The sequence below is a fragment of the Salvelinus namaycush genome, chromosome 1 (genome assembly GCF_016432855.1).
Source record: "Salvelinus namaycush isolate Seneca chromosome 1, SaNama_1.0, whole genome shotgun sequence".
NCBI lineage: Eukaryota > Metazoa > Chordata > Actinopteri > Salmoniformes > Salmonidae > Salvelinus > Salvelinus namaycush.
In genome coordinates this window covers 65,048,216-65,072,334 of record NC_052307.1, presented here as the reverse complement: position 1 = coordinate 65,072,334, position 24,119 = coordinate 65,048,216, and the positions used below count along the sequence as shown (strand labels likewise).

The 24,119-nt window shown below is 40.9% G+C and overlaps 2 protein-coding genes and 1 long non-coding RNA gene across 3 annotated transcripts in view; all 3 read right to left on the bottom strand.

Annotated features, from left to right (window-relative positions):
- Positions 1–281: 281 nt before the first annotated feature.
- LOC120047397 lies at positions 282–3,535 on the bottom strand. The gene is made up of 8 exons (XR_005476881.1): positions 3,340–3,535; positions 2,235–2,368; positions 1,951–2,154; positions 1,701–1,846; positions 1,013–1,115; positions 773–926; positions 548–653; positions 282–378 (listed from the first exon to the last, which is right to left on the bottom strand). It is a non-coding gene; the product is annotated as an uncharacterized LOC120047397 (long non-coding RNA).
- A 1,642-nt stretch (positions 3,536–5,177) lies between these two features.
- LOC120047386 (pygopus homolog 1-like) lies at positions 5,178–11,254 on the bottom strand. Its single transcript, XM_038992912.1, has 3 exons — positions 11,130–11,254; positions 8,352–8,437; positions 5,178–8,094 (listed from the first exon to the last, which is right to left on the bottom strand). The coding sequence occupies exons 1-3, from the start codon at positions 11,176–11,178 to the stop codon at positions 6,904–6,906; spliced, it is 1,326 nt and encodes a 441-aa protein (XP_038848840.1). The 5' UTR covers positions 11,179–11,254; the 3' UTR covers positions 5,178–6,903.
- A 5,164-nt stretch (positions 11,255–16,418) lies between these two features.
- The window catches only part of LOC120052572 (protogenin A-like), a 37,787-nt gene continuing 30,086 nt past the window's right edge, over positions 16,419–24,119 (bottom strand). The window contains exons 11-19 of the mRNA XM_038999561.1: positions 20,637–20,732; positions 20,340–20,526; positions 19,995–20,122; positions 19,204–19,374; positions 17,891–18,067; positions 17,484–17,607; positions 17,215–17,356; positions 16,971–17,084; positions 16,419–16,826 (exon numbers count right to left, since the gene is read on the bottom strand). Coding sequence (XP_038855489.1) covers positions 16,419–16,826; positions 16,971–17,084; positions 17,215–17,356; positions 17,484–17,607; positions 17,891–18,067; positions 19,204–19,374; positions 19,995–20,122; positions 20,340–20,526; positions 20,637–20,732 — 1,547 coding nt within the window. The remainder of the gene's footprint in view (positions 16,827–16,970; positions 17,085–17,214; positions 17,357–17,483; positions 17,608–17,890; positions 18,068–19,203; positions 19,375–19,994; positions 20,123–20,339; positions 20,527–20,636; positions 20,733–24,119) is intronic.

Genomic DNA, 24,119 nt, shown 5'->3' with positions numbered 1-24,119 from the left:
GGTAGGGATAGTCTGCTAAACCAGCTGTCCCTACTTCCTAGCCTAGGATATCCACATCTGCATTATTTCAGTCACAAGGCGACAGTAGGCTTTTCATTCTGGGCAGAAGAAACAGAATATAATCTAAAAATAAATTATGTTTAACCTTTAACTAGGCAAGTCAGTTAAGAACAGATTCTTATTTACAATGATGACCTACACCAGCCAAACCCAGACGACACTGGGCCAATTGTGCGCCACCCTATGGGACTCCCAATAGGGTGGCGTGATACAGCCTGGATTCGAACCAGGGTGTCTGTTGTGACACCCCTAGCACTGAGATGTAGTGCCTTAGACCGCTGCGCCACTACGGAGCCCAATGTGGAACTTTGTTTAAATCTGTAGAAAAAGTCAAAAGGTGCTATAACTAAACTAAATTGTTAAAGTATTCTCTTTTTTGCATTTCACATGTCCAAGTATGAATGACAAAATAGACTAAATAGAGAGTTCCAAGGGGAGCCATGTATCTTTGAGGCTTGAGAAATGCCCTTGTTGTCGTTGCACAGACCTTCAGTATAGAACTCCAGTTCACAAAAAGCTGTGCCTCGTCTTACATGGGCTCTTGTCCTGGCACCTGCATTGCCAGCCACGGGTGGCGTCAACAGATCAAGTGCCTGCAATGAAAGATTGTGGGTATGAAGAACCATTGTAATGTCATGTTCTATACAACCATCGCTTTTACCAATGCTGTTGAGTAAAAGAAAACATTTACACAAGAAAGATGAATACTAACCCAAGAGGAATCCTCAATGGCTTTATGAAGATTCCTTAGTTTCAAGTGACAAGGAGCACGGTTTGAATATATGGCAGGAATCTTTCTGTTAAGCTTCATGGCAAGGCTGTAAGCATTGATCGCAGCCAAGTAGTTACCTGTTGCAAACAATTTGCTGAAAAACATGGAGGGAAGACATTTAATATTAACACTACTTAATTGTTTGATGATCACTGATTTTGACAAGATTAGTCTACTTACTCTCCTTTAACCAGTCAGGGTTCCTCTCTTCTTCTGTCAGGTCCTTCAGCTCTGCCAGGTCTGCATGTATTGCCCTTCTGGCCTCTGCCTGCTTCTGAAGCCACTGTTCCAAAGAGAAAATGTATATTATTGGGTTGGCTTGATAAAATGTATAAATTAAATACATGATGCTACTTCCCAATATGGAACCGAGAATGGACAAATGCATCCCGTGTCCATAGTAAAGACAAAGCAATTAATACCCATACTTAAAGGGCAATTCCACCACTTTTCATTATCTCCGGCAGAATACCAGTGTTTACATATGTGGAATTGGTGCATTTCTACATTTCTAAGTGAAAATGTTCTACCTGACGACATAATCAAAAGTTAAAACATTTTAAAACAGTGATTTTCAAACACTGCGATTCACAGTGACGTGGGGAGCAAGAATTTGTCTTTTAATCCTACCCTGTGATGTCACAGAGAAGCATTTTTTAGGACCGTTCTTATTATCTTTTTAACCACAGATCATAGAAACGTGCTGTTTTAACATACAGTATGTAGACACTGGTATGGTGCTGCAGATAATGGATATGAGGTCGAAAAGTGGCGGAATTGCCCTTTAATAAACCACAGTTCCAAAGATTCACTGATGAAAAAACCTGGCTAATACTTGAAAGTGGAAAGGGAAAAGATGAGTTTACACCTCTTCCTCCTCTGGTACTCTTGATTCTCGTAGGGCCGTGGGAAACACTCGTGGTGTGAACTTGATTTGAATGTTGCCTGTGGATCTTGGAGCTGGCAAATTCACCTGTTTTTTCTTGCTGATTGATTGAACACTGTTTTTCTGATCTATGTAAGAAACAAGCAGATGATATTCATTACGGAATACTCAACCAATCAACAAAGTTATGATTGCAGAATGTACAATTTGATTGTACCAGAGTTTTATTTACCATGCTTGACCTTGCATCGGTCTGATGTTCTGGGTACATGTATCTTTTCCGATTTGCTTTGTTTGTCAACCTTGATTCTCTGACTTTTTAGCTTTAGTTGGGCTATTTGCCCCTGCTTCAGTTTCCATGCCTCCAACTCTGCTGTTGCTTTCTCATATTCATCATCCTTCATTTTCTGGATCCTGGCTCTCCCCCTTCTTCAAGCTGAAAATATAATATAACTGAAAATGAAGATGTATTCTTAGCACAAATTACACAGAATATATTTGACAAGTGTATCTCACCATCATCATGGTCTCCAGTGCATATTTCCTTTCTTCTTGTGTTTTTGTAGCTTTGGCTTTCGACTCAGCAGCAAGCTTTATCTGGCCTTTCAGGAGTGCTCTATCCCTGATCTCTCTCAATTTGTCTTTGTCATCTAAAACAGATAAACACAAGATCATTATAATATCTTCTTTGTTGAATAATACTAATCAGGGTCAAATGTAATACATACAATTAAGTTGTAAAATACTGTGACTACTTTGCATAATGTATTGCAGCTACTTTATACCCATGTCCATGGCGTTGTTGGATAGTTGTTTCTGTTTGGCTTTAAGGGCGTTCTAGAGCGTGCGTGCATAATTTCCCTATAAGGCACGGTATATCAGCAGGGTAGAATTCAATGGCTTTAGTTCATTCTTACATGTTCTATGTTGGAGCTGCTTTTGAAAGTAAAAGTCGAATTGCTGAATTCGATTTCAATAATAGCATGCTAAAACTAATGGTTTGGTTAGCTAAAGTAGCAAGTCTATTTGTGTGGTTACCAAGGCAACTACTGTAGCTAGCCTATCTAGTAAACGTGCTAGCTACTTCAGTTGATGTTGAACACATTTCCAGCAAAAGTATAGCCATGGTATAAAAGGGATATCAACTCGGGGCTCTCAATGCGTTCTCTGGAAAATAATGCAACAACTCCTTGGAAGGTTTATTCCACTCCGCTAAAGCGTCTTCCATGTCATTTATTATTTTCAAATACATAGCCCCTCGTCGATTAACGCTTACATAGCTAACTAGACTAATATCTATATTGCTGTTAGATAATGAATTACTGTTAGTAATCACAAGGTGCTCTGACAATCTCCTTCTTTTTCTGCAATGTGAAAACTGAAACTCCATTTCCAATTTTTGCTGTGCTTTTGTCATCATCTATCGGCTCAAACAGGAAGGCTTCAAATAAAAACGGGGGAAATGTACCTAAATTAAGGAGGCAAACCAAATAAAAATGGGGGAAAATGTACCTAAAATGAAGGACACAAACCAAAGCAATTGACCATTTACTACTGTTGACAACATTTAGATAGGTAACGTTAGCTAGCTAGCTTTAGAGTGTTTCCCCAAAACTTTTACCTTCAGATATTCGTCTGTTGAAAATATGTCTACTTTCCCAACCTTTACTCCTTTTAATGGTACATTTATGTAAACAATCGTTTCTGTCTGTGTCCATGTGTAATCTTTGACAATCAAAGGCATTTCAAACCAATTGTATAGTTAACTTTGATTTGCTAAATTGTTGTGTGGTGGTAGTAGCTACAACATTGTTGCCGGTTGCCAAGGAAGAAATAAAGTTGTTTCCGCGAACGATTGGTGTACTTCCTGTCTCAAAGTTTGGCGCCAGTTAAAGGGCCACTGCCAGGCCAGCCTACATTCAGATCCTAGAGCCCAGCTGGACTTGAAGGGTTGAAGCAAAGAATATCTGATAGTTCTAAATGTTCTGATGTCGTGTTCCTAGTGCTCTAAGGGGCTATTTTTGAAGGTCTGTTTTGAAGGTATAAATCTGATAGCCCAAAATGTTCAACACATAAAAGCGAAGACACGATTTCAAAGTTGTTTTTTATTAAAATAAGTTATACAATAAAATGTTTGTCAATTTAGAAAAAAAGTTTGTGGAATCTGTACTATTACTGCATACATTCATTATAAGGAACAGAATACAAAACAAATTAAGCTATGGGTCATTGAAGAAATTAAACCATATTGTTCATGCTACAGAGGCACATATCTAATCTACTACCAGACCTCACAATTGAGTCCTGTTTGCCATTTTCTTTTTTATATACCTCTGCATAATTTTCATAAAACCACAATAACATTGTTGTAACTATGAGTGAAATTAACATTTGATATCATGTACCGGTACATTCAATATCCTAAAGGTAATATAATAAGGTGCTCATCTGAAAATTCTATCCTTTTTGGTGGCCAATCGATGTAGGAAAAGTACAAATAGTTCATGTGCATGTATAATGAGCATACAGGTTATTCATACATTACATTTACTAATAAACAACATTTTAAACTGTCAAGAAAATAAGGCATCTGCTGTCAATCATCTAGTATGAAAAAATTAACTTAAATCAAGCTAACTGCACTTTGCAAACAACGAGATATGTAAGTGGAGTTGTTATTCTGTAAGGAATGTACTTCTGAAATGAAATAACATTTTGATACATGACCATTTTTGTGTTAAATCGAATAAAACTGGATTCAAAACCATTATCAATTCATTAGGAATGGAGTAATAATATATTATTCCTATAAACATTATCAACATTTTGATCACACAATATTCAGCTACATCACAAATGGCTAATAAATTAACAGTCAACAACATACAAATGCAGTTTTTTCACTTGATATATTAAGCAAAATATCTGGAAGTGATGATGTATCAAAACACTTGTAAGGCTGTTGATCCTGATGTTAGCACTGAATCAACAGTAAATATTAACTGCTTGTTCATACCAGTTCAAAAAGGAAGCAAACATTGATACAATTACATTATACAAAATTGAGCACAGTACTGTATACATTCACAATGCCACATTGAGTAGTTTAAAAAAGTTGTTGAGTAGTTTTGATCAATAGTTTTGATTTGTTTTATAGAAGATTTAGATTTTTTAATTTTTTATGACTGACAATATGAAAACAAATTTCTGAACAATATCAACTACCAATATTTATGTCTGATGGGCCGAAGCCTAACTTGAGCAATGTGCTCCCATAGAAAGTAGGCGGGATAAATTTATTAGAAATTTGGAAAATAGTTGAATCACCAAAATATTGCAATATCGAACTTAATGAAAAGTTCTCCAAACAGTAAGACAAATCTACATGAGAAAAGCAAACAATTAAAAAATATATTTAGTTTACTTTAAACTAGCAAAAATGGAAGCCATGCTTGAAACTATAATTTGACAAAGAAGTTTTATTTTGAACCAAGGTTATTTTCCCTTTATACAGTAAGCATGTCTCTTATTACTAATTATCATATTATTTTACCTTTCCTAAAATGAAAACAAAATATAAAGAAATGTTGATTTAAATGCATCATGTTGGCGCAAAAATAATACAATTAGAGCAAAGCAAAGTGCACACATACTAAAAACATATTTTTAGAGTATAACATGTCTTTTATATAATAGGTTCATTTAAATTAGCTTAATCTGCATAATGTTTTACAAACAAAATTCATTAAGGCTCTAAATACATTCAATATCAACAGTTTGAAAAACACACATGGATCGTTCCACGAAATTAGTGCCTTTTGCGTCCCTTTGATATTTTCATTCGAAATTGTGCACCAATATTAAATTTTAAAAGCCTGTTATATTCAAAGTGCCCTTTAATATAAACCACATGGAGAATTCAACAAATCCGATTTTTAATATGAATAAAGACTTGCTAAAGTGCCAAAATGTTGACATGTTCCTCCGTGTACTCTCTGACTTCCAGGGAGATATTAACCCACTAAACCCTAAGATTTATCCAAGTTGTAAACCCCTAGTTATTTTGTTGCTTTGACAAAGTCATTTCTGAAGATTATTTATTTAATGTGATTGGTGATTAATTTTAAAGTAAAAAAAAAAACGTGGCCCTCATTTTAAGGTCAACCCTGTTACGTGAACTGAACTTTTGTTCTAATATTGTGAAACGATTCCTTGGGATTTTTTTTTTAACAAAATAAACATTGAACATCTAATAGCCAAATCCTAGTGTAAAAGCAGGTGAGCTGGTTCTACTCTTTTTAACCATTGTCTGGTGTTTTGTGGTGGAAAACTGAGTGGGTCGAGCATAACACGTCAACCCTGTTACCCATAGATAGATTAGACAGGCTAAAAATGTTTGAACATTTCTACTTTTTTTAAAGCTTGCATTCAATTGCCCCTCACTGTTGCACACACAACATCCATTTCCCCTGTCACGAGGGGATTTATGGCTGATTTTAAGATGACATCTTCAACCCTGTTACTGTCAAACATTTTTTTTCTCACGAAGTTATACATCTCAAAAGGCATAACATTTGTGGAATGACCACATGTATCGAATCATTTCAAAAAAATGTATCAGATCCAATTCTGGTTGTATAGCATACAGTACAGGTGTATGGCTTTGGAACACCACTCCAGCTGTGACTATCAACTTTTTGGGAAACAATTATACTGCTCAAAATCTGTCAAACTATAACAGCAGTTGCAAAACATATCTGATTAAAACGTTGAATATGTTTGCATCCGTCAATCAGTTAACCTTTCCAGATAGCTTACTCATACTGATGTTGTAATAACTTAAATAAACTATAGGCCAGGAAAGTTGAGAGGAACAGTAAGGACCTCGTTAAGAAAATGACATTATTGTGGTCAACATGGCCAATGGTACCTGCCCAATAATAGGGAATACATATGACATTAAACAGAACTTCAGTCTAGCTTTTGCATCGGTCTAAGCACGGGACAGAAACTGCTATCCAAATTATACCAAATGTCAAATAAAACAACAAAATGGTAAAAATGTAAACCTTTGTAAACCCTATGTAAAAACGTAAGGAAAAATCACCTACAAAGGAAGCATACCAAAGAAAATGACCAGTGTAAGATAGAATAATGTTACTGACAGACCATATTCATGACCATATCACTCGCTGTTAACTGTTGGCTGCTGCCCTGTTACCTCCTTTGTTCTATGGAGCTGCGCCCCTTTCTCCTCCATGCAGATGTCACAGCCCCACACTGCCGACACCTCTGCTGTCAACAGGTTATAAGCTGTCTCAGTCATTCCAGTACAAACCCTGTGGAACCATTTTTGACATGAGGCCTCACACAGGATAGCTTCCTGGTCATCATTCACTTCATTCAGGCATACTCCACATGGAAACACAGGCTCCATGGAGGAGTGGCTAGGCCTGTTGGGATGCATCAGTGTCTTATTGATGGCCACACCACCACCTCCATTGCTTCTACTCCGCTCCAGGGGGGCTGCCTCCATGTGCCTGCCTGACTGTGGGGACTTCTTCAGAGAATCATTATTGGGGTGGATGATGCCGTTGATTTTCTCTGTGGTGTTAGGCTGACCTGCACCCTGACAGACCAGGGCGCCTCTATTCTTTGATTTCAGGTCGACAGAGTTTTTCTGACCCATGATCTCCTCTGAGCCATGGCTTCGTTTCTGTGGAGATGTGTTCTGGGATGTACTTTTGCTTGACACCACCTCACTCATGTCCTGTTTAGGTGTAGGTGTATTGGACTGGGTAAATCTGTTGTTTTGCTGCTGCCGAGTAAAACCAGGACTAGGGTCCATGCCGGGTTGGGGAGGTGGATTCCCAATTGGATTGACTGCTGATCTAAAGCTCAGGCCCATGTCAGGAGAAGTGCTTTGGGTCACATTATGCAGATGCACCTGATTCAAGTTGTCATGGGGACCTGGTCTAAAAGGCTGATTGGGTGGAAGTGGCATGTTACTGTTGTTGTTGCTTAATGGTGGATGGTTACCGTAATTGGGATTTTCATGGTAACCATAGTTAAAGTCAGGGGGTCGATTGAACCCCATGCCCATTTGAGTCTGGGCAAAAGGGTGGAGCTGGTTTCGTATCTGGTAGGGACCCCTGTAAGAAGATGGCATCCTATTTGGCATGAGGTGGTCCATCCTGGGCAGGCCATAGCCACTGCAGCCAGGATAGTGCGGGTGGCCAAAATATGGGTTCCCAGAGGACAGAGGCTTGAAAGATGGTGTGTTGTAGTTGTCATCAAAAGGATTGGTAGCCACTAGGTGGTCGGCACTTCGGTTTGGTGGTGGAGCATACTCAGATAGGGGAGCGAAGGAGGGAGCCTGGGGAAACGCATGAAAAGGCAATGATAAAGGTAGTTGATACAGAACTATGCAAGCAGCGTCAAACACTTGACTATCAACAGCCATTCAGAGAACTTCTCAAAAGTTTGATGAATAAGTGAGCAGTATATTCGTTTTGTCTTGATATAGCATTGTTTGACTGAATGAGGTTGGTCAATATCGGAAACCACAAGATTTTCGACCTATAACAAAGAAAGGGAATCTCAGAAAGTCAGACTATTGTGCTGGTATTTTACCTGTGCGTTCGACTTGCACTTTTTCTTGTCTGGGCTATCCAGCAGAACACCCAGCCCTCCTAGATCATCAAGCCCACCAGCTCTACCTGAGAAAGAAAACCACACAAAATATTATACAGCCACATAAAATGCAGGTTTCCCATTAAACTACAAAGCACACTTTTCACTCTGACAGACATTGTATAGAAAACTTACTTGTGGCATGCCAATATGTTGAACAACACAGAACTTGTTTAATTTTCTCATGAATGGCTTATTGCCTACACCTTCGTGAAGTCCATGTGCAAGCAGTGTCAGGATTAAATTATAAGAAAGGCTGGCTGCACACTGTTTTCTTGTAGTTTAAATGGTCCAATCTTCTCCATTGAGAAGAATCTAAAATGTTTGGCAGCTTGCTGCCCCTATCACGTTGTCCAAGTTGCCTCTATGATATGCGGCAAGCTGTAAATTCATGTAACCTAAGTATGGTATAGTCAGTATACTTGGTAAACAGAATCAAATTACCAGTACTCAGCTGTAGCCTCCCCTCCTCTCCAGGGTCTATTACCACAATAGATCAATACAGTGGAACTCTGGACCTAACCCTTTTAAAGTAGTGCACTAAATAGGCAATAGGATGCCATTTGGTTCCTAACCCTGGTCTATAGACTTGATGCCTGCCTGGAGTTCCTGACAGCCTCCCAGTCTTCATACATGGTCGATAACCAACATCCTCCTAAAGGCTCCTCAAGGATGCAAAGGTACATTAAAGGCTCAATCACAAAGACGTGTTGGATTGTTATGCCACTACAATTATCTACTGGATCTGGGGGGGTCATACTGGCTTGGTATCTATTATCTACTGGGTCACAGGGGGTCATTCTGGTCTGGTGTCTATTATCTACTGGATATGAATGGGGGTCATACTGACCTGGTATCTATTATCTACTGGGTCCGGGGGGTCATACTGGCCTGGTATCTATTATCTACTGGGTATGGGGGGGGTCACACTGGCCTGGTATCTATTATCTACTGGGTCTGGGGGGGTCATACTGGCCTGGTATCTATTATCTTCTGGGGTGGGGGGGTCATACTGGCCTGGTATCTATTATCTACTGTGTCTGGGGGAGGGGTCATACTGGCCTGGTATCTATTATCTACTGGGCCTGGGGGAGGGGTCATACTGGCCTGGTATCTATTATCTACTGGGCCTGGGGGAGGGGGCATACTGGCATGGTATCTATTATCTACTGTGTCTGAGGGAGGGGGCATACTGGCCTGGTATCTATTATCTACTGGGTCTGGGGGAGGGGGCATACTGGCCTGGTATCTATCTACTGGGTCTGGGGGGGTCATACTGACCTGGTATCTATTATCTACTGGGTCTGGGGGAGGGGTCATACTGGCCTGGTATCTATCTACTGGGGGAGGGGGCATACTGGCCTGGTGTCTATCTACTGGGTCTGGGGGGTCATACTGACCTGGTATCTATTATCTACTGGGTCTGGGGGAGTGGGGCCATACTGGCCTGGTATCTATTATCTACTGGGGGGGTCATACTGGCCTTGTATCTATTATCTACTGGGTCTTGGGGAGTGGGGTCATACTGGCCTGGTATCTATTATCTACTGGGGGGGGGGGGGGGGGGGTCATACTGGCCTGGTATCTATTATCTACTGGGGGGGGGGGTCATACTGGCCTGGTATCTATTATCTACTGGGGGGGGGGGGGGTCATACTGGCCTGGTATCTATTATCTACTGGGTCTGGGGGAGGGGGCATACTGGCCTGGTATCTATCTACTGGGTCTGGGGGAGGGGTCATACTGGCCTGGTATCTATTATCTACTGGGTCTGGGGGAGGGGTCATACTGGCCTGGTATCTATTATCTACTGGGTCTGGGGGGTCATACGGGCCTGGTATCTATTATCTACTGGGTCTGGGGGAGTGGGGTCATACTGGCCTGGTATCTATTATCTACTGGGGGGGTCATACTGGCCTGGTATCTATTATCTACTGGGTCTGGGGGAGTGGGGCCATACTGGCCTGGTATCTATTATCTAACTGGATCTGGGGGGTCATACTGGCCTGGTATCTATTAGCCTATACACACAGCTCTGTAAATATGTCAAACATGTAACAGTTGTTCAATGCTTTTAAAACCACCCACATCTCCATTGGTGGGATAGTTTGTGTAATTATTATAAAAATAAATCGCAATAAAGCTCTTGTATGATAGCCTACAGTCGTCTACTGGCGCATGTGATTAATGATCATCAATGTTTTCAATTTCTGTAGCCTATATCTTGTTGTTATAAATAAACAGGGCCTACAGTTTATGCAACATAATTTGTCCCACAGAGGTAAAACTCAAGTCTCAGACAGTCGGTTAACTAAATTAAAAGACTCGTCAGATTTTGACCGCTGGGATGTCATTTAAATGCACTTCCTATATCGTTCACTGCAATAAGAAAAAGTCAGCTGGCTACATTAAAAAAAACATTTTTTTAAAGTTCGTGGCAGTTCCAAATTTGCGAACACATTCCGACAGTGAAAGTTTTGACTAACTTTCCACGTCAGCAAGGTCAATTAGATTTTAATAGTTTACGATATTTTTTTTTCAATTTAAAATGCCAGCGCTGTCTATTTATTTTGAGTTTCATTCAATACTTCAAAGGCCTTGAGGTAGGCCGATAAGCTCCTTCAACGTCGTAATTATGGTCGAGACTTGTGTCTCGTGCCCCCACAGACAGCAACATACCACGCGCAGGAAGGGAAAAATATCAAAAACGCGCATTACCTCGGTTTCTTTTGAGCGAGAAGGTATCTTTATCCTGTTCTTTTGACATTACAGAGCTTCTTACATGGCTTAAACGTGCATAATTGTGCTGAGAAGGTAACAGTACCCAACCGCTCTCTTCCCCCAGCAGCAATCACAACTATCTGTGTGACGAGGAAAGCTGCAATCGTTTGCAAAGTTTAGGAGGAGCAGATAAATTCAACTTCATGATATCCTGTGTCACGCAGGGAAATTTTTGTTAACATTGTATTATTGTCACATATTTCTCCACGTGGCACATGTTTGGCACTTGTAAAGCACGGTTAATATTAGATTTTGAGAAACGGAACCTTTGTGTGACAGCACAGAACCCCCTCCACATTGGCATGTTGAATGTGTCTACACTGCCGCTCCGTCAGAAGTGTGGGTGTACTGTAATGATGCGACTGGGGCGGAAGCTAATAAATCCAGTCTGGATATTTAGAGGCAATATCTGTCTGTCTAAGAACTGTTTGACGTTTATTACATACTTACCACTCTCTTTGGTTGAGTTTTGCACTATTCATTTTCTGAAGTGATATCTGCTTAGTCATGATAAGGAGTTGCAGCCTAATAGGCCTAACTACTACTCTACACACTTCAAAAGTTGTTTTTACTGTAGGAATAGTCTACAGTATTTACAAAAAGCTTAAATGTTTTACTAAACTAAAATAATAAAGTTGTTGTATAGGCTACCCTATAGATTTTTTTTGTTTCTTATCCACAGCCATCTGTGGACACCAGGCCATTTTTTTTGTAGGTTACAGATCTCTCCAGAAGCACTACTGTCATACACATGGGGTTAAACAATCGATGTATTGACGTTTCTCATCCATTAACAGTAATTAACTGCTGCTTTTTCAGATAAGGGAAGACCAATGATTGGATGGACTGTAATACCTGAATATAACTGAAGATAATGCCAGAGGGGCCTTTAACTGACTACAAGAGGAAGCCTTCAGTCTTTGGACCCAAAGTTCGGTGCGGAAGACGACCATTGTCACAACATGGACCAAAGGACATGACCTTACAAGTGTACATTTCGTTATTTTGATTTCCGAGTGGAAAAACAGAAAGTCAATGTATTTTCTCATTTATTGTGTCAAAGTTGGACATGGAATAATGGAAAACAAATAACAACAAAATGTATTACATTTTGGGATTTTTGTTTCTTATTTTGTTCATACCCAGATGTACACACCCCCTCATAGAATATTCATTGTTTAGCGGGGGTGTTTACAGCCTAGGTCGGTAGCACAAAGAAAGGATTTGATTGTGTGAGTGTGACAGGAAGATAAAATTACTAATGTTAGCTAAGATGCAGCACTTATTATAAAGGTTGCATGCCAATAGAACAAACTCAACAACAACTGAACAAAGTTGGCTAGTAGGCTAGCTAGCTCTCACTATCTTGTTGGCTAGCTAGCCGTACCTGGTTACTGGCTATCCTATAGTCATACTAGCTAGTAGTAGTTAGTGTAAGTAAGTTAGTCCCTAAACCTGCTACAAGATAAAGCTACCTGGGCAGAGCTACCTGCTGCAGAAAGGTCAGATTAGCTACATCTTTTGTCGACTGATGGTGTTTATTGACTGAGGAAAAATTAACAGCAGTTACTGTAAATGGTTACCTATCTGGCACTTTGCATAGCTAACTTAGCTATTGCATACACCTACAACAATATCAAATTAACCTATAGTCAGTGCTGATGTGTGTGTACTAAATGTACTAGTTACTCTAATACAGTCTCTAATAGTTTTATTATAATACTCTGATATTGGTGAGGACAGACATACCAATACGTGCAAGGAAGTTCACATTGTTTATTTTTATTTAAACTCAATCAGTCATTCTCAGAATTATTTATTGTTTAAATTATTTTAAACTTTAATTGGACAAGTAGGCTATAACATTTTTGTAATGAAGAAAGTTGTAGTAAGGACCAAGGCTTGCTTGAATAGCTTGAAGAAAAGCTGTTGGTGTTGTGATCAAAGAGCAAACAGAAAAACAGAACATTAACACAAAATAATGACAAAAGGTACATTCGATTTCAAGGCCTGTGCCTCCTCTCACTATAATTTTGAAACACAACAATGAGAGTGTGTATTGGTTACATAGACTCCCAATGTTGTGTCCCAAAGCTACTCTCACTACAACTGTGGAGCAGCTGTGGGTTCCCCTGAGTTTAACTGTAAATGACCCACAGCACTCCACCACTGCAGCTAAAGCCAGCAGCACAACCTTTACAGAAAAATGTGACTGCAGAAGAAAAGGGGACTCAGAGCACCAGAGAATTATGATTCACACCAAGTCCTCCACTTCATCCCTTTATATTCACATGTTCAGGAAAAAAAAGAGAGCACAACTTTTGAAATTAAAGAGACACAGGACTGGATCTGCATCACTCGTTCTTCCATCTCTTGCATAACACTGACCCCCTCTGACTATAGCATCCAACACATCTCTATCAAAAGCTGGAAGAGGAACCTGAGGTAGAAGACGGTAAATCACTTATTGGACATTCACAACCAATACAAGAATGCAGAACCCTAATCAACATTCTGATTCTGAAAACATATATAAGAATGAGAACCCTATGGTTACTCTTTATCACAATTGAAAAGACAAAAACAATACTGTTACTGCAACTGCTCAATAATAACTTGTCTATTCCAGCTTTTAGTTGTTATCAGAGTTGGATTGCAGTCACCGGGCATTATAACAATGCAGAGGACTACACATGTAAATAAAAAGCAAAAACAACTAAAATATTCCATATACAATATGAACTTGACATTTTATTAACACAGCTTTTCAGACTAATGATCATCTACAACAGTTTAAAGAAGTATTCACATTCGTATCAAAGATTAATACATTTTAGGCATCTAGGAAAAAACTAAATTCAGTTGGTACTTTCTCAAAACTGGGGTATATGAAACCCCATTGAAATAACAATAATATATATTTCTCTTCCAGTGAGAAAAAGTAAAAAAGAATGTAGAAAAATCTGTCTATTTTTTGCTTCAATGACAAATAACAATGCATGTTTAAAAGCACTAATTGTGTACCACTTTCATCTTGGTTTGTGGTCTAATAGACACCCATTTATTAAGTAGTAATCAAAACCTAAATGGGGATAAAGCTTTTGGAACCAAATAAAATGAGAAAATATCATGCAGAGATATATGTCTAAATGGATCTCTTGCTAATGCGCAACAGTGAACTGAATTCTTTGGTATACATTGTTTGCCATTCAAAAGAAAGTAAAACTGATTGTGTCACACTTCATGCAAACTGTCATCCTATTAGTTAGAAATCCGTTGATTGAAAATACTGTTGCAATGTAGGATGAGAATCAATATAATATACTGTATATAGCTCCGGAATAGAATTTCCCCCTACAATGTACACATCTAGTTGCAACAGTAAAGCTCTAAAGAAAACCAATAATAGGGTGATTTGGTTAGTGTGCATGACATTGATTATAATTGTCATTTTAACCATTATCAAGGGCCCAAAATCCTGGGGGCACTTTCTGAGAGAGGACCCGCATCTCAACTCAGTTGGTCACAGAACGGGGGCACACATGTGCAAAGCTTTGTCTTAGAAGCAGCATCTCAGCTGATCTGCGTTAGATTTTTGGTCTAATACATGAGAAAAACCTCATTGTAATTTTCCCAGGGACCCGCTGAGAGATCAAAAGCAAATGGAGGGAGCAAACAATTACTTTGGATGATAGCATCAGTCACCGCTGCACATTGGCTGTGATCAACAAATCAAACTAATCTGACAAGTGCTAAACTTATTTTTCTACTCTATGGTGAAGTATCAACTACTTAAAGAACAAAAGTAACTCGAATCTGTACTCAGTAGTACATAAACGTCGACAAAAATATAGATATCTTTAGAGATAAAATGTTTTTTTGGTGTTCATTCCATTCACTTCCATCGCACTGATTTAACGCTTTTGGTTTTCAACAATCATTCTTCACACTTCTCCCATCCCCATGTGTCAAAGAGTTGGACCTCAGATGGATCGGACTTTGGTATATGATCCTTTCTGTTTGTCTCCGACATCTGAGGGTCTCTTTCCCCATTAAGGCCATTTATAAAGCTTTTAAGGTCTACTGTATTGAAACACATCGACACAAGCATTTTTGTTATGTTCTTTCCCAAAATAACCAAAAAGATAGCTTGCCATACCACAGACACATTATTCCAACTGAATTCAAACTAAAGTTTTTCCACCTGTGAGTGGGGCATCACAAGGCTCTGAACCGTAACTGACAATGTTCTAGAGATACATTCAATACAGATCTATGGCAACTACCCTCTACAATGAGCAGTTCAGGACTAAGAAGATACCCTGTCAGTCAACCATGGAACATTACACATGGCTTTTCAAATGTACTAAACCTTGTTCCCTGAGTTTAGGAAAATAATAACACAACAAAATAATGCTTAAAAAGAGGTAGTATAAAACAGGAATTGCAAGGGCAACTGCACATTGACAAAAAAATAAATAAATAAATGTCTTAACCATTATTACTATGGATAACCTGAAAAGTACATTGTGTCATACTGGCTTATTATTGAATTTCAGCAACTTATGTAGTAAATTGTACTGGCCCTTAATCTACCATAGCCGAACACTCAAAGCTTATTGTAAAGTAACCTGAGAAATAGTCCAAATAACCTGTGATAAAGAAGAAAATAACAAAGCTTTAATTGAGATCTGTAGTACCCTTACAATCCCGTACTTCATTATAAACAAGGAGGAAAATGAATACGGGACAAATCTTACCTAGCAAAAACAAATTATTGCCATCAGGAAGTATCAGTTGTTCCATAAAGGAAGAGACCCCTTACATAGTTCAGGTATAAGTCGTTATTATTAAATACTGTATATAGTTGGAGTTTACCGAGGTAAACTGAGGTAGATCATCAGCAAAAGAAGGGCTCACTCTACACTTTGCTCCAGTGATAAACTCTTAAATAATGTCAGAAATGTAAGTCACATTTCACAATTTTGACGATCTCTTGAAACATTCATGGTGGGTGAGATTTTTCTTTCAAACACATACACACAAACAATGAATCAAAATAAAATGAGTACACATTCACTAGAAGATTCTTTGATAGAAATCACCAGAACCCAAAACAGAGCCCAGTTTTTCCAAAGACCTGGATATTTGGATTTCTGCTCATTGTCTTTTAAAACAGTGGAGTGAGTTTAGGGTTGGGGGATTGATGGGAGGTCACACAGACTGCTAGAGAGAAAGTGCAGGCTGGGTATTGTCTGGGGCCTGATAGTGGTGATGGTTGCACGGTTTCTCCATGGAGTCTCCAATCTCCAGGTTGAGGTGAGACTGCTCCCCCAGCTCCCCCTCACTCTCCTGGGCAGGACTGCAGAATGACCCCCCGCTCTCCTCTCTCAGAGACGCAGGGCGGCTGCCGGGACCAGAGGACAGGTTGGTCATCTCTGTCTCGTCGTGAGAGTAACGGCCCGAGTCGCCTGTCTCGTGGCTGCCCTCGCTGTTGGAGGAGCCCTCTGTGTCAAAAGGTGGGCCAAACAGGACCTGCAGGGAGGTGGGCTGGTTGGGTGACGACAGAGACTCATCCTCGTAGCACAGCACTGTTGCTCCTGGCTGGTACGAGCAGATTCCATGGCTCTTTCTCTGGATCTGAGTTAGTAAGAAAGGGTGAACAAAGAAGGGAATTAAAATGGATAAAGGGAGGAATATCTGCTGGTCTCACCTCCGATTATGTTCTATTTAAGTAATGTTATTTTACTTGAACACTTTTGTATTTATCTTTCTTACCTGGCTTTTCTTAGCATTAATTATTTTCTGATTACTGAAGGAAAACCACTTATTTCTCTTCTCAGTGATTGGATAAACTGGTCCGAGGCTATTGATGATCAGATTTGTTCCACCCTGGAAATTAAATGAAATTTGCAGTGCTCTGAATCTGTCTACATTGGTTATTTTCCATGTACTTCGGAGACATAATGCAAGAGGAAATGTTAGAGGAAAGGAAGGGCGTAACAGAGCCATATCCCCTTACCTTGGCATCAATGAAGTGGTCTGCTCTCATCATTGGCACCATAACATCAGCATTCTCAGCCTGGCCCTCAGAGCCCAGGTGGACCGAAGCAGAGGGGACCTGACCAGCCTCCTGCCTGATGGCTTTAGTAGCTGACGATTTCCTGTCAAACAATCATACAATATTAATATAGAAATAACAGAAGAGGTTCTATGCAAACCAACTGGGCAGTCAGAAAAGTAATCTCATATCAAGTTACAACAACACACTAAATCTGTTAAAAGGGTTACCTGTTTTTGCCTCTGCAGACAAGGATGAAGGCACAGATGATGATGCAGATCAGTGCAATGCAAACCCCCACGATGATCCCTGTCATCGACTTCTGGTCCAGGTGGTAGAAGCCACTAGAGAACACTGCAAGACAGTTGTCACAAGTGATGAGACAGCCATAGGAGACATACACTCCTATCTAGGCTCTGTGTGGGTTCTACATCTCCACACTGTGTATCAAAATCAATACAGCTGGCAATCACCTCCCCTGACATTCACAGAGATGTATTACAGTGTAAATAATTTAGCAGGAGACCAAGGCTGCAGGCCAAGCTATTGAATTTGAATTACATCTAGTAGGTCAAGTGACGACAACAAGAAGAATCGTGTCATGAAAGACCAAGTATGCACCACATTAGTCACTAACCTGTAGCTGAGCCATGGGCGCGCCTGGGGTTGTGACCGGAGGTGGAGCCATCATTCTGCACGGCCAGTTCCACGGTGTGTGAAAACGGCCCGTCTCCCATATCGTTGGACGCGGACACCTTGACCAGGTAGATGTTCCCCGGCTGTAGGTTCTCCAGTAGAGCCATGGTGATGCTCCCTATCACCGAGAAATATGTCATTAGTGACCGATGTCAACCCATTTGAGCCTCAGCAATAAAAGGACATGGAAATGTGAATATTGTTTTAACATGCTGCAGTGTTGTCATTCACCACGTGGTAATAAATATAGCTGTTCAAATTCATCTCTAAATAAATTAACTGGAGGAAATATGTCAAGCCTGATTTTTTTTGCTCCTCTCCCATTTTCAACTGACCCATGAAGAACAGGGGTTTACAACTCAGTGGGAAAAAAACACATAAAAACCTGAGGCATATGAGGGGATATTTGTGACCAGATTGTCAGGCAAAGGACGGAGGGTCAGGGATCAGAGGGCTCTAACCCCCCCCAATACCACCCAGCTCCCCTGCAGTAACGGTTTGGGCAACAGGGTTGATTTCCAGTGGTGGGGGGCTGGTGCAAGGCAGGATGGCTTTGTGAACAGCCTCACTTTTGACCCCCTCACCTGTGGCTTAGAAAGGAAAGATCAGATGCCTCACATTTCCTGGAGTCATCTGCTCTCAATTACGCCTATGCTACCCAGAATCTGTGTTTTTACCCAGGAGCTGGACACTCTCGCACCTGGCCAGTAATACTTACTGCCACACGTCAGGCCTTTGGGTACACAAAACATATGTGTGTGTGTTGCTATGGCCACATTAACTATATGGTAGTAGTCCATAGTAACTACAGCACTCTTGACCAGTGTGTTTCAGGTTGAATGATTACAATCTTGAGTGATTGAAGTCCTTCACTCACTTAAAAGAGGAGAATGAGAATATTGGACCTAAAGCCACAAAGACAGATCATAACCCCCCCCCCCCCCCCCCCAGTGCTAAATCAAAGCTCCAAGTATAGAATCCATCCTTTGATTGGTAAGACAACAGGAGGGGGTTATCTAAGAACAACCTGAGATCACAAGGACTAGTGACAAATACAGAAATGGATCAGAGGATGAAATTAGTTGATTTCCAATGGCCTGTATTGTGTGAAGCTGGGGTAGGACTCTGTCTTTGCAGCCCAGTTTAGCCTGCAGCTCCTCTCTCTCTCTCTCTCTCTCTCTCTCTCTCTCTCTCTCGCTCTCGCTCTCGCTCTCTTTCGCTCTCTTTGGCTCTCTTTGGCTCTCTTTGGCTCACCTTCCCTCTGCAGCACCTTCCACTCTCCAGCTACCCAGGCCTTCCTGGAAGCGTAGAGGATGGTATAACGTGTCACCGCCAAGTTGGGCTCATCTGGAAGTTTCCATGACACCAGCGCTGTGTTGTCCTCGATCAGAGTCACTTTCACACCTGACGGTGGCAGAGTAGGTGCTGGGGAAGAAAAAATGCCAGTTTTAACCCTGAGGCTAAATCGCTGATGAAGATGTACAACTGCCATAAAAATAAAAAAATGCTCTTCGTAACTGGTAATGAGTTGAGGAATACTGAAAATGTATGCCTGAACCAGGGCCTAGACCAAAGCGACATTTTAATCAGAGAAGGTTCTTTGATATCACTCATAAGGATAACTACATCTCACAAGCTATGGCCCTTGCTTATGATCCCTTTCCCTAGAGATGTGTAGATATGTGTAATAATGCAGTGAGAGTGAGCATATATACTACTGTGCAGTTCAATGAATTTTTTCCTCTGTGTCTTTTTCTAATCCTTTCAAGAGCAAAACCCCATTAGAGGGAAAATGAGAGCTCATTGGCAAGGCTCTGTCAAGTGGTTGCGCTCTAGTTGTGATTTGTTTGCAGAATGCAGAGCCTTATGGTTACGTGACTGCGAGAGTCCTGGGGAGATAAACAGTTTTAAGACAGGCACAATAATTCCAGTAAGTATTCTATTTCAGTAGGCTAGGAAGTACCATCGGAGCCCAAAAAGGGTGAGAGTATATTTTATTAATCTATACAGCATGTGCTGCTGTATGAAGCCATGTTGGTGCTCACCTTCAGGCAGAGTGCTCTGGTAGACCACAGGGCTCCAGGGGCTGGACAGTTGGTCAAGGTGCAGGCGGACAGCAAACTCATACCTGGTGTTGGGCTCTAAGTCCGTGACCAGGATGTTCTTCTCAGCACTGTAGAGGAGAACCACAATGACAAAAATGGATTTAGAACATATACTGTATATGGAGATTATTAATCAGATCCAATACTTTGGCAATTGACCTGCAAATTCTTAAATCCGTACACAGTGCTACCCTGAGTTATGTGACCATACTAAGCGCCCTCTATCCAGTTAAATGACTATGTGCTATGGGGTATGAAGAGGAAGGTATTATATAGGACACTCACGTCTGCAGGTAGAGTACCAGGGAGGCGTTCTGAAGGCCCACAGGGTTACAGCGGATGGTGTAGTTGACGATCTGGCTGGAGGTGAAGGCTGGACGCCCCCAGTGGAGGAATACGGCAGACGAGCTGTTGGCCTTGGCATACACGTGGTGAGGGGGTGGCGGAGGGGGCATCATACGATCACGAACCGCTGATACACACAGAATTTTTTTTATGTTAGAGGTACTCATGCGTTGAAGGATTGATAACTATCATCTATCTCAATAGACAATGGTTGATTGCTTTACGTGAAGAACTTACAGACACATCCAGGGGTGCTGATAGTCTGGTCTGCCTGGTAGCCATCTCCTATGAAACTGAACGCCAGGAGCTTCACATGGTACTTCTTTCTTGGGTCTAAAAATAACAACATTTACATTTCTTTCACTGTAGTCCTATGGGTATAGTATACTTTTTTGCAAACATCATATAGACTTTCACCTCAAATTGACCAGTGGAAGTGAGCGTGTCTGTCCACTGGGGGGCATTACACTGAACCAGAGGCTGTGTGATTTCTCCAACCAGTGGGCTGTGAGAGTGCTGGATCAGAAAGAGCATGGCTGAGAGGTCAGTGAGGTTTGGCTGTGGAGCTCTGCGACAGATGCTGAGTGCTGGGAGGCCAGTCCCTAGGTCAGTTCCTGCCCTGCTCAGGGCACTGAGGCATACAATAGAGGGCCTCCTCTATCCATCACTCTGCCTTTTCAGGGAGAATAGGAGAACCCTTCCCCCACCCAGGGCTGCAGGCCAGTGGTCAGTCCTATTCAGTTCCAGGACAGGGGGGTTAAACCACAAGACAATGCCCCCCCCCCCCGCAGGAAAGACAGAGCGGTCAATCACATGGCCAGAGTCAGTGGCCTTGCAGACCCCAGGTAGAACAAACGCTGCTAAGTTAAATGTCCTCTCTGTACCCAACAGGCCACTGACAAAAAGTTTAGGCCAAACACTATCCAAATGTTTCACTTCATATCTGCATTGATTGGATAATTTGTCTCCTAGACTACGATCTCTTGTCATCCTGGAATAACCAGGTTACTGTGCATGACATATTCAGATAAGGAGGATAGGGTTGGAAAGGTAATACTTCATCATATTAATGTGTTATTACCCTATCTTGTGCGTAACAATAGTATAACTCATTCCAGAAAAATTGGCTGAGCCAGAGTATAGCTGTATTGGGTGAACCGGCTGCAGTGTATTAAAATATCAGTACACAGGCAATTACAGGAAGCTCCTGCTGCAACCATGAGGACCTTGCTGAAATAGCTGAGGATCTATCAAACTAATGACTTACTGCCTCCTAGGAATTCCAAGGTTCTTCAATATTTCAAAGTATGTCACCCATCATTACACACAGAGTAAGCAGAGGAATCTAAACAAATTAGCTTCAATCTGTGAGTGTTAATTCAATATGTTTATTTTGAAAACACTGGGACATATTGATTTGTATTTCAGTCATCAGTTGTCGAAACAGCACTGAAATACAGTCTAGTCTTGTTAATGGGATTTATCTGTTAATTGAATGATTAGAATATTCCACCCTGAAAACATATAATTGTATGGAATTGATTAGAATGTATAAAATTATAATCAATACATGTGTAGTTCTAGTCAGAATTAGGGTAAAACAATATAGCTAATGTTTATGTCTTTATAGTATCTTAAAAACAGACTGTCTGAGCAGAATTCGGCGCCGACCTTGGCTGGGGCCACTGAGAGTACTTCCCAGGGTCTCCCTATCTTGAGGGAGGATGGGGAGTAAGTCTCACGGTCCCTAATCTTTGTCGGCTGGGTAGCAGGACAGTGTGTGCATACCTACTGTTTGTGTGCAAATGTGTGTGCGTATGTTAGTGTGAATGTGGGTGCGTATGTTTGTGTGAATGTGTGTGCGTGAGAAGCCAGTATAAAATAAATTGTACAACAGACCAGAGCTCTCCTAAATAAACGTTGCTGACGATTGTAGACTGGCCTCTGTCTGTTTCATTTCAACAAGAATCTTACAAATTCTTGGTAGCAGACCGAGTAGTTCAATTGAAGTTCAGTTTATGAACCTTGAGAACATAATTCTCTTAACAAGTCTAGAGGAAACTGAAGTGCTGCATGGCCTTACATGAGATCTTACCATAGGCCTACGTAAGAGGCTGTGGGATGACACATCATTATCCAACCAAGAGGGGGGGTAAGTGTAGTAGGCTGTATAGAACGCCATCTATGCTTTACAGAATTATACAGCTAGATCGCAGTACTTCATGAGAAGATGTACAGGTACTAATAACATAACTAGTATCAGTGGAATAGTGAGCACCAGTAACCGAAAGTTTGCTGGATCGAATCACCGAGCTGACAAGGTAAAAATCTGTCGTTCTGTCCCTGAGCAAGGCAGTTAACCCACTGTTACCCGGGCGCCGAAGACGTGGATGTCGATTATGGCAGCCCTCCACACCTCTCTGATTCAGAGGGGTTGGGTTGCGGAAGACACATTTCAGTTGAATGCATTCAGTTGTACAACTGACTAGGTATCCCCCTTCCCTTTCACCATGGAACAGTAATGCAGTGTAGAACATGACCACTAGGTTGTGCTACAGGATACATACGTTGAGAGGAGCACAGGAGTGTGGATACAAACTGAAGTCATGCCTATCCTCAGTTCCAGTCACAGAAGCAGTCATTTATGAGTTCTACGTTACTAACAGTTTCTGTGATCATGTCTCAGAGACAAATAAAAGGTAGTCAGTTAGATCAGGGTTTCCCAAATTTGGACCTGCCCCCCGTTTAGTTTTTTGCTCTAGCACTACACAGTCGTAAATGAGAACTTGTTCTCAACTGGCCTACCTGGTTAAATAAAGGTGAAATAAATGTTTTTAAAACACAGCTGATTCCAACTTAACATCAAGCTTTGATTATTTGAATCAGCTGTGTAGTGCTAGGGCAAAACCAAAACGTGCACCCAGGAGGGGCCCCAGGACCGAGTTTGGGAAACCTTACATTAGATTATCTAAACCCAAGGGTAACCCATGTTGATCATCTGACAAACTGCTAGAGGATCATATTCACTGCATGTGTGTGAAAATATATGTTGTAATGATGAGCAGGCTCTATATCTTCAAAAGAGTTGAACATATCAAAAGGCAATTACAGTCACTGTGGAAAATCCAACCACTTTGTTGAACAACCATCTCATCATGTTTACTATGCTCCAAGAGCTAAAACAACTGTGTTTTTTCTAGGATCAATCTGAGGGCCTTGAGGCTATGGGAGGGTCCAGGGGTGGAGTCAGGGCTATGGGAGGAAGGGGGATGGGCAAGAGGAGAGTCCGAGGGGTGTGGTTTGAGCCACTAAGACCCCTAGCCCTGAGGAGTTTCAATGGAGCCAGCAGGTCAGGCCTAGATAAAACTCAGAAGGAATCTGAGGTCATGGGTGTAGAATACGAGTTGAGCCTCTTTTTTTCTCCCTCAGAATCCTTGCCCTTTCTCTGTTCCCTAAGCCTTAATTGGGAAAGATAAAGAAGTGACTTGCAGGAGGGGAGAAAAAATACTTAAAAGTGTCTTAAATTCTATGTGGTATCCTCTAAAGATTAGATACAACAACTTAGAATTGGATCAAAATATATTACTGATAATATGATTGCATAAAAATATGAACCTTCTCTCTTTATATTTCTACATTATAGATAGGTCAATGACTAGGCTACTGTAGTCACTTGCTACAGAAAACATTTAGTTATGCTAATTCGTTCTTGTTTGTTGA